Raw genomic sequence first — 10,788 nt, forward strand, 5'->3', positions numbered from 1 at the left:
GGTTTGAGCTCCAGTTTGAGTTTCTGGATGGCCAGGATCCTTGATAGCATTGATACATTTCCTGGTTTTACTCCTGTGTCACTTAGAATCATAGAATCAATAAGCTCGAAAAAGACCTCAGAGATCAAGTCCAACTTATCACCCAACGCCTCCTGACTAAACCATGGCTTCAAGTGCCACATCCAATCCCTTTTTGAACACCTCCAGGGATGGTGACTCCACCACCTCCCTGGGCAGCACATTCCAAGGGACAATCTCTCTTGCTGGGAAGAACTTTCTCCTCACCCCCAGCCTAACCTTCCCTTGGTGCAGCTTGAGACTGTGTCTTCTTGTTCTGTTGGTGGTTGCCTGGGAGAAGAGACCAACCCCCACCAGGCTACAGTCTCCCTTCAGGTAGTTGTAGACAGCAAGAAGGTCTGCCCTGAGCTGCCTCCTCTTCAGGCTAAGCAACCCCAGCTCCCTCAGCCTCTCCTCACAGGGCTGTGCTCCAGACCTCTCTCCAGCCTCATTGTCCTTCTCTGGACACATTCAAGTCTCCCAGTGTCCTTCTGAAATTGAGGGGCCCAGAACTGGACACTTAACAGCCTTGTAAGTTGTCCTTTGTTTGTTAACAGTTGTCCTTACACCTTTCCTTTTTCTACGGCACTGCCTGTTTGTGCTGTCAGTTTCACGTTCAGGTTAAGCCATGGGTAAGAGCTGACTGACAGGAGGATGAAACACTTACCTCTGGGATTATAACCAGCCCAAAGATCAGCCCGAAGAGGACGAGGTTTACTCCGTACATCCACCGCAGGAATATGAAATAGGAAGCGACTGAGGAGCCAAAGTGGCCTGAAAGCAGAAGACACGTCATGGTTAGGAGTGTAGGAGGGTTAAACTGTCCTTAGCAATGCCTGCACCCATTTCACAGAATTGCTGGGCTTGGAAGGGACCTCAAGGATCATCTAGTTCCAACCCCCCAGGTGTCCCCAGGTGTTGCCCAAGACCCTCCCAACAGTGCCCACTGGTGATGGAGACAGCAAAGCCTGAGGTGTGTGCTCCTTGTTACCACTGGTGCCTAGGGCAAGTGTAGGGACCCCGGGGGGCAAGGGAGCTGAAGCATTGTTTGGATGAAGGCAAAGCTGTCTTACAAAGCATCTCCTTGCCACTGTATGGCGACTTCCACTTACTCTCCACTTCTTTTATCTTCATCTCCCAGGGTATGCACTGGGTTTTAAAATTGTCAAAGTCCCTCTTAAACTTCACCCATTTCTGAAACAAAACAACAAAGTGGTGAGCAGAGAAGTGCAAAGAGGGAGGCTGCTTCCTCTGCAGGGCTTTCTGAATTCAAGGATTGGTACCATTACTAGGACCATTACTCTGGTCTGGGTCTGATCTTCTTGACTCCTTCAGGCCCTACCTTTGGTCCCAAAGCCTCCCACCCCAAGGAGTTAATATTTGTTACTTGACTTTTAACCTTCCCAGGCTTTTGGACAGCTGCAGCTATGGTGTGAGTTTACCGTATTGCACAGGGGTGAAAAACTGAGACCTAGTTCTGGGTTGGAAGGATTCATGCAGAACCAACTCCATCTAAACCAAAATGTAATTAGCTTGAATCCTTCCTCATCAGAGCAGCTGCTGAACTCCCATTGATTTCAGCATCTCAGGCTTGCCTCCCTTTTTCACTTCTCAGTGTAATCTCCATGACAACATGCAACTTGGCTACCACCTTAGCAGGGAGAGTGCTGTCTGTGTTGTATCTGCTCATTATTGGGGAAGATGGAATTTTACAGGAGTCCAAGAGGCAGTGCAAGATTTTTGGCATGGCCTCTCTCCCTCCTAGGGGAATCTTGTCTCATAGGTCAAAGTTTTGGTGACAGCAACCAGAAAGCTGTGGTGTTTCTCAGGAGAGGCTGAGTGACCTGGGGCTCTTTAGCCTGGAAAAGAGAAGACTTGGAGGGGATTTAATAAATGTTTATAAATATCTGAGGGCTGAGGGTCAGGAGAGAGGGGACAGGCTCTGCTCACTTGCTCCCTGTGATAGGACAAGGGGTAATGGATGTAAGCTGCAGCACAGGAGATTCCACCTCAACACAAGGGGGAACTTCTTCACTGTGAGGGTCACAGAGCCCTGGAACAGGCTGCCCAGGGAGGTTGTGGAGTCTCCTTCTCTGGAGACTTTCAGGGCCCATCTGGATGTGTTCCCGTGTGACCTGAGCTGGGTTGTATGGTCCTGCTCTGGCAGGGGGTTTGGTCTGGATGATCTTCAGAGGTCCCTTCCAGCACCTGACATCCTGTGATCCTGTGATCTTTGCTCCTGCAACCACTCCTGTGCTTCAGGAAAGGTTGCAATGCCAGCCCAGGCCCAGAATTTCAGAATAGTTTTGGTTGGAAGAGACTTTTCAGGTCAATGAGTCCAGCTGTTAACCCAGCACTAAGCCATGTCCCTCAGCACCACATCTACACAGCTGCTCAATCCCCCCAGGGATGGGGACTCCACTGCTCCCCTGAGCAGCCGGTTCCAGGGCTTGACAACCCTTTTGCTGAAGATTTTTTTCCTAATAGCCAACCTGAACCTCTCCTGGCACAACTTGAGGCCATTCTCCTCTTGTCCTGTTGCTTGTTACTTGGAAAAAGGAACCAAGCCCCACCTCTCTACAACCTCCTTGCAGGTAGCTGTAGAGAGTGCTCGGGTCTCCCCTGACCTCTTCTTCTCGGGGGAGATTTCCTTCTTTCTGTAGCAGTTGTAGATTTGAAGCTGGATGGTATGCTTTAAAATATAGGCAGGAAATTTTACTCTCATTTCCTGGTGTCTTTCTGGGTTTGGTTTTGTTTGGTCCCCCCTCTCCCTCCCCCCAAATACAGGTTACAAACCCCCCACCAAAGATGTGCTGAATGCAGGGTCAGGTACCCAGGCTCCTCCCTGCTGTCACTGTCACACTTACCTTTGCCATCATCATCTTATAGGCATACAACTTTTTCCCCTTCCCTTTTCCCAGAGCTCCTTCAAACTTCTCTACAAAAGCTTGAGCCTCCCTGGTAGGGAAATAAACAAGCAGGTTATTGGAAGAGCAGAGGGGTCTTTAGCTTTCACTGCTGCCTGCACTGGTGGGAAAGCAGCCATGCTCATGAGAAAGTGAAGGTTTGGTCTCTCTCCACATCTGGGGTTCTGGCTGCTGTCTGCTGGAGGTGGTGCTTGTGCCCCATAGAGTTTGAACAGCCACCCTGGGCTAGCTAAGGGGTCCCCAGAGCAATCCTGTCCAGGCAGAGATGTGCCCTACTTGGCTGCAGCCCAAAAGCTACACTGTTCATAGAATAAGAAATGCATTTAGGTTGGAAAAGACTGTCAAGATCATCAAGTCCAACCATAAATCCAGCACTGCCAAGTCTACTACTAAGCCATGTCTCTCAGCATCACCTCTACACAACTTTTAAATCCCTCCAGGGGTGGTGACTCAACCACTTGCCTGGGCAGCCTGTTGCAGGGCTTGACAACCCTTTCAGTGAAGGAATTTCTCCTAATATCTGACCTAAGCCTCCCCTGGTGCAACATGAGACAGTTCTCTCTTGTCCTATTGCTTGTTACTTGAGAGAAGAGACCTGTTCAGTACTAGCAGGCTAGTCCAGCCCTTAACCCTGGCAAAATCACCTGAGACTTCATTTAAAAACCTGGAAGTGAGATTCCTGAGTCTTGAGCCTCTGTTTCTCTCTTTTGCTGTTACCTGTGCTGCAGAGCTTATCCTTTCTCGTTGCAGCATTGAGGTTGTGCAGCCAAAAGAGCTACTTGAACATGAGCCAGCAGTGTGCCCAGGTCCTCAGGAGAGGCCAATGGTATCCTAGCCTCTACCAGGAAATAGTGTTGGCCAGCAGGAGCAGGGAAGTCATTCTGCCCTGTGCTCAGCACTGGTTAGGCCACACCTTGTGTCCTGTGTCCAGTTCTGGGCCCCTCAGTTTAGGAAAGATGTTGAGTGTCCAGAGAGAGGCAACAAAGCTGGGGAGGGGTCTGGAGCACAACCCTATGAGGAGAGGCTGAGGGAGCTGGGGTTGCTTAGCTTGGAGAAGAGGAGGCTCAGGGGAGACCTTCTTGCTCTCTCCAACTCCCTGAAGGGAGGTTGTAGCCAGGTGGGGGTTGGTCTCTTCTTCCAGGCAACCAGCACCAGAACAAGAGGACACAGTCTCGAGCTGTGCCAGGGGAGGTTTGGGCTGGATGTTAGGAAGAAATTCTTCATAGAAAGAGAAATTTGCTATTGGAATGTGCTGCCCAGGGAAGTGGTGGAGTCACCATCCCTGGAAGTGTTTAGGAAGAGCCTGGCTGAGGCACTTGGTGCCATGGTTTAGTTGATGAGATGGTGTTGGTTGATAGGTTGAACTCAATGATCTCAAAGGTCTTTTCCAACCTGGTTAATTCTGTATTCTACTGATTGTAGCTCAGAGAGCCTGCCTGGAGACCTCTGCACAAGGCAGCCAACAGTTTTGTTTGGGGTTGTTAGCAATTGGGAATGATTGCATGGTTCAGGGATGAGATGAAAGGTTGGAGGTCTGTTAGCAAACATGATCCCAGGCAGAACTTCAGCCAGGATCCTACAGCAAAGGGAAAAATCTATCAGAAATAAAACTGCTTCAGTGGTTGTCTTTTTTTCCCTTTCTGTTTTCTTGCAGAACTTTGGACTTTCAGGGTCATAAGATTTTATTTGTAATGAGCTCAGGCTTGTAGCATGCCTGTGAGATAGCAAAGCTGCTTTCATGCAGTGCCCAGGCTTTGAAAAATAATTGGCAGTGTTCAAGGCTCCTGATTTTAATGGAAGATGGAGCAGGACTTGGCCTTCAGGGGGGAGGGGTGGAACAGAGAAATGCGGACATGTGGTGACTGCCAACTTTCACAACCTGGTCACCTCTGAGCAACCTCTTGGCAAACATGGAGGTAGGCATCACCTCACCCCTGTTGAATGGTGGGTTTTTATTTCCCTGCCCCACACTGAGGGTTCTCTGCAGCCACCTGAGTTGTTCCCCCATTCAGCGTGGGATGGGTGGTAAGATTGTAACAGAATCATAGAATCAATAAGGTTGGAAAAGACCTCAGAGGTCATCAAGTCCAACCTAGCACCCAACACCTCATGACTAACTAAACCATGGCTTCAGGTGCCACATCTAACACCTCCAGGGGAGGTGACCCCACCACCTCACTGGGCAGCACATTCCAAGGGACAATCTCTCTTTCTGGGAAGAACTTTCTCCTCACCTCCAGCCTAAACCTCCCCTGGCACAGCTTGAGACTGTGTCCTCTTGTTCTGGTGCTGGTTGCCTGGGAGAAGAGACCAACCCCCTCCTGGCTACAACCTCCCTTCAGGGAGTTGGAGAGAGCAAGAAGGTCTCCCCTGAGCCTCCTCTTCTCCAGGCTAAGAAACCCCAACTCCCTCAGCCTCTCCTCACAGGGCTGTGCTTCACACCTCTCCCCAGCCTTGTTGCCCTTCTCTGGTCACATTCAGGTGTCTCAATGTCCTTCTTATCTTTGCTCAGTAAACCTCTGCAAATACTTCTGTCACTTCTTTCTCAGGAGTGTGAGCTAAGAGGGCACTTTGCTGCTCTGATTTCTGTCTGACAATAGGCATGAATAAAGCAAACCCGGGCAGAGAGTTTGCTTTAACAAGCAGCCTGACAGCAGGGAGTCATTTGGTTTTAAATACAAGGCTAGAATGACCTGGCCGTTAGGGTATCGGTTGAACAGATTTGCACCTCGTCTGCTCTTTGGTTACAGAGGCTGAAAATCAAATTCCACATTTTAAACTCTGATCATTTCCATCCAGACAGGCTGGCCAGGCTCTGCCCATCAGCTGTTCTGAGCCTGGCCTGTTGCAGCAGAGCAGCAAAGATGCAATTTGTAGGAAGCATCTGCCGCTCAGGCAAGCCCCCAGGAGCGTGGGTTCCCAGGATGATGGGTACCTGAGGACTGAAAGCTTCTTCACCATCCTCCAGGGCTTGTTCCTCATGGTGGAAATCAGCTTTTTCTTTTGCTCAACTTGCTCCATCAGCATTGCAAGCTCTTCCTCTGACAGTGACTCCGCACCGGAGGAGTCAGAAGAAGTACTGGGAGAGAAACAAAACAAAGGGCACAGAGGAGAAAAACTTGCAGGAGTTAGAGGGAAGGTCTTGCTTGGGATGGGTGCAGTGCCTCACAGCCTCCCCACCTAGGTGTGATTCCAGCATGACCCCTTTGTGCTCAGGACAAGGCTGGCTCCAGCCAGGATAGCAAAGAGATGGTTGTACCCCACCGTAACCCACCCAACATTGTGCTTTGGACCGTGGTTTGGCTACAGAAGCATTGCCTGGGGCAATCCAGCCATCCATCTGGCTCTGGAGAAAGGGGTTTTACACCTTCAGAATCAAATGGGGAGATATGGGGAGAAGCAAAGGGTTGGGACAAGCAAGATTTAGAAGAGGAAAGGACTTGAAAATGTGAGAGATCCATTTTAATCTGAACATTTGCATAGATCAACCCAAAAGTGTGCCCAGAGCTGAGCTGCCGAAGCTCTCTTGTTGGATGCAACTTTGCTACCCCCAGCTGTAGGCACTCACTACATGCACAGATCTGATCCTGGCTGAGAAATGACAAGGACAGGCGGCCTTGGCAGCAGCGTGGCTGTGTGGCAGCTCACCCTGTCACTCCCCACCTTTGGATCTCTTCTGGTGGAGCTGTCACTTAGTCACGGTCTCTGGGTCTGACCCAGGCACCACTGGCACATCGTCACTGCTGCCAGGCTGACACAAGGCATCACAGCCAGGGACAGTTTCATTACCTGTTTTTCCTGTCTGTCTCCTCTTTGTTTTCCCCTTCCTTTCCTTTCTTGCTTGTTTTCTTTTCTTTGTTTTCTGTCTCCTTTTGATCTTTGGTAGGAGCCTTTTTGTCTCTCTGTCGGCTTCCTCCTCCTGCCTTTTTTCCATCTTTGTTTTCTCTCTGGTAGTTTTTTCTCTTAGAAGTTCCATTTTGCTGGCTACAGATGTCTTCCTCTTTGCTCTCTTCTTCTTCTTTGTATTTGTCTTGCTTTTTCCTTTCGAGCCTGCTTGTTCTCCTGGTTTCCCTAGGGGTTCGTTTCTTAGGTGTCTTCTTCACTTCGTCTTCTGCAAGGGACGAAAACCAAATACTTTGTGAAAGCCATGATGGCAAAACAAAGACTCCTGAGAGAAGGGCAAGCAGCCAGGACACCTGATGCAAACCCTAGCCAAGTCGATGAGCAGATGCTTGTTGACCTCAGTGGGCTTTGTTTTACGCCCCATGCAAGAGCCACGTCCAACTCTTTGGTTACACAGCTCCCATTTAAGACACTCGGCCTCATTTTAGCGCATCAATGACTTATATGTGACCACAAGAAAACTGGAAATGAGTCGCATAATGCAGAAAGCCATCCATCAGAGAGCACAGACAGGGATCTTCTCAACCTGGAAACACACCTGAGCAGTGAAAAGAGAAACTGCAGGCAGTAGTGCAGTCTATAGTTTGCTGCTTGTTGTGCTGACCTTGAAAGCTAATTCATTTTCAAGGCTGCAGACGAAAGTCTTCTGTTTACATAGAGAAAAGGCACAGCTGAGGCAGCAGAGAGTTTTGTTTCCCTGAGTTTTCTTTTAGATAGACAGGTCTGTATCCTGAAGAAAAAAAAAGCCCTGTCTCTGATGCATGTTTCACTGCAGGCTAAAAACTCCTTTGTCCAGAAGTCAGGACTACTTCCAGTTTGAAGGACTGGAATTGTTGTGACATAGCCTAAAACTACACCAGGAATGGAGCTTGATTTAATTGCAGGACCTTATGGAAAGGGAAAAAAACAACAAATCATAACCCCCCAAACTGCTCAATCACTTTTACCACCAAGTAGATTAAAATGAATAGTAAGATTCCCAGAGTTGGTTTTGGGGAATGGAATAGAATAGAATAGAATAGACCAGGTTGGAAAAGAACTTTGAGATCATCAAGCCCAACCTATCACCCAACACCATCTCATCAACTAAACCATGGCACCAAGTGCCTCAGCCAGGCTCTTCTTAAACACCTCCAGGGATGGTGACTCTGCCACCTCCATGGGCAGCACATTCCAATGGCCAATCTCTCTTGCTGGGAAGAATTTCTTCCTAACATCCAGCCTAAACTTCCCCTGGCACAGCTTGAAACTGTGTCCTCTTGTTCTGGTGCTGGTTGCCTGGAAGAAGAGACCAACCTCCACCTGGCTACAACCTCCCTTCAGGTAGTAGTAGACAGCAAGAAGGTCTCCCCTGAGCCTCCTCTTCTCCAGGCTAAGCAGACCCAGCTCCCTCAGCCTCTCCTCACAGGGCTGTGCTCCAAACCCCTCCCCAGCTTTGTTGGCCTTCTCTGGACACCTTCCAGCAACTCAACATCTTTCCTAAACTGAGGGGCCCAGAACTGGACACAGGACTCAAGGTGTGGCCTAACCAGTGCTGAGTGCAGGGCAGAATGACTTCCCTGCTCCTGCTGGCCACACTATTCCTGATGCAGGCCAGGATGCCATTGGCCTTCTTGGCCACCTGGGCACACTGCTGGCTCATGTTCAGCCTACTATCAACCACTACCCCCAGGTCCCTTTCTGCCTGGCTGGTTTGTTTTGTTTTGTTTTGGTTTTGTTTTTTTTGGCTTCAGACTATCCAAAATTTCTGGCTGACAAAAAGAAAGTGTTCAGACAAAGAAAGAAAGAAAGAAACAAACTTGTCACTTTGGCATTGACTTGGAGGAAAACGGGAAGCGAAAATCGCGCTGGAATGGGATCCAGAGTGGAAAAAATGAGCAGCCTAAAAAAGCCAGGAAAACAGAACCAAAAAGAATTTGGATGTTTGGATTTTTGCTTTGATGAGAAGTTAGGAATGGATACCAAACAAATAGGTTTGGTAAGAAACTATTAGGACGTGGTTATCACAGTTAGCATTGGGAATGTGAAGGAGCGACGGACTCATTTCTCAGGAGCAATGCCCTGGGTAGGTTTCAGTCAGCACCTAATGGTCTGTCTCAGGTGAATTTCAGTTTGTGATCTAAGAAGCACCTTCCCTCTTTGGCCAAATGTTCATTCTGAGCAGACAGCTCTCGTGGTATTCCTTTGCTGCCTATTGTGCCTTAGGCTAAATGTGGAACATCCATTTGCTGCTCTTAGTGCCTTGTTTGCCTGTTGGGAAAAGGTGGTTATGACTAAAAACAACCTCCCATCCCAGTCATTTGCTAATTACTTTCTCCTGTTTTATGGATTGTACAGACACAGTTGTGAATCATTTTTGCAGTAGAGTTCACACCACCTATCCAGTGTCATTATGATCTTGCCTCTTAGCTATCTATCTTTCTTTATCATAGTAGTAGCCTCCTAACCCTACCACTTAAGTATTTCTCTGTATTTGCCACACACAGAGGGTTAAATCTGGGTTTAATCCTGTCCCTGGCTCTTCCTGGTTTCCCTCACAGCCATCCATTTTCATTTTTATCTTCTTGTGGCTGTGATTAATGAAGATACCACTGTGTTATGGTCTGAGCAAGCATTACAGGGAGGGCAGGTAAGGACTTGGTGTGGTACAAAGCAGTCCCAGCCCTGCACAGAACTGTTTTACTGCAGTGCCTGGTTTTCTAGGGATGGCTGCCAAGGGATGTGGGCTCTGACAGCCTTCTACTTTAGGAGCCTGGATGGGAGGGGGCAGGCTGCTTAAGAACGGCAGCTTACATATTGCCATTGCAAGTCAAACCTCAAGGGAAAAATCAGCTTGCTTACAAGTAACTCATGAAATGAGCAAGTCACAGAACAGAGTGGAAAAAGAAAAGGCATCACCTCTTGTATTTCAAACTAGACTGCATATTTTTATCTCTACATTACCTTCACTCTCTGTGTCGCTTTCTACTTGTCCATCAATCTCTATTCCAGCTGCAAGAGAAAGAACAAAGAGTCATTGCGTTTGTTGCTGGCATTTACACACATGGTGCTTTACACACTTAGCCCTTACATGCCACCTAAGCCTGGCAGAACATCCCTTGTGGATTATCCATCACATCCTCTTCTACAGTGATGCTCTTGACGGTTGCTTTAGATTGGCAGGTTGACAAAAGCTCCCTGCATGAGCACACTGAAGCTGCATGGTCTTTGAGATGTAAAATGCCATGCTTGGAAAGCCCCGAGGCAGCATTTGGTAACACCCAAACTGAAATGATCTTACAGTGATACCAACCGTCTTCCATGATGACCTGCAAAGCACATTTCCTTTTCTTCCCCATGGCAGCCTCCTGTCTTGCCCAGACGCTGTAGCCGCTCTGCTGTGCGCGCACACCCGGCTCATGCACAGGTTACTCTCTCTTCCAGTGCCCATCTACTTGTCTCCTTGCAATCAGGCAGCCACATCCAGCCGGCACTGACCTCTTGCTTGCGAGCCATGTGGGCAGGAAGGGGTGGGAGAGGCAGAGGAGACCCAGGCTCTGCCTCAGCCCACCCAAAGACTGCCTTCTGTTCCCTTCTCCCTGTGAAAGAGGCACCCGCAGGCATTACCTTACCTTTCATTACTTAACCATGAAGGAAAGCCCTTGGGTGGAGGCTCGGTGCTATCGTATGAAGCAGACACAAGTCACGGCTGGTTCTGACATGGGCACACGGCCCCAGGCATGGGCAGGATCAATTTTCTTAATGCCATTTTCTTCTCTGACCTGTGTCAATCTGGGTAACCCTGTTAGTCATTCACCTGCACCTTTATTAAACCTCACAGTCCCTGCGCCCTGGTGGGGGGAGGTGGGGGGGTGTGTCACCTTCTCTCCTCCATCCATGTCTTTTGTAAGGGACTTGGGAG

General features: G+C 48.9%; 1 protein-coding gene across 1 annotated transcript in view; it reads right to left on the reverse strand.

Annotated features, from left to right (window-relative positions):
- Positions 1-10,452, reverse strand: part of TMC2 (transmembrane channel like 2) — a 39,533-nt gene extending 29,081 nt beyond the window's left edge. The window contains exons 1-7 of the mRNA XM_068152977.1: positions 10,180-10,452; positions 9,831-9,878; positions 6,774-7,095; positions 5,920-6,063; positions 2,925-3,015; positions 1,170-1,251; positions 725-831 (exon numbers count right to left, since the gene is read on the reverse strand). Coding sequence (XP_068009078.1) covers positions 725-831; positions 1,170-1,251; positions 2,925-3,015; positions 5,920-6,063; positions 6,774-7,095; positions 9,831-9,878; positions 10,180-10,225 — 840 coding nt within the window. The 5' untranslated portion in view covers positions 10,226-10,452. The remainder of the gene's footprint in view (positions 1-724; positions 832-1,169; positions 1,252-2,924; positions 3,016-5,919; positions 6,064-6,773; positions 7,096-9,830; positions 9,879-10,179) is intronic.
- Between the last annotated feature and the right edge of the window lie 336 nt (positions 10,453-10,788).

The sequence above is a fragment of the Melanerpes formicivorus genome, unplaced genomic scaffold (genome assembly GCF_026170545.1).
Source record: "Melanerpes formicivorus ecotype bairdi unplaced genomic scaffold, bMelFor1.0.p_v2 SCAF_24, whole genome shotgun sequence".
NCBI classification, from domain to species: Eukaryota; Metazoa; Chordata; class Aves; order Piciformes; family Picidae; genus Melanerpes; species Melanerpes formicivorus.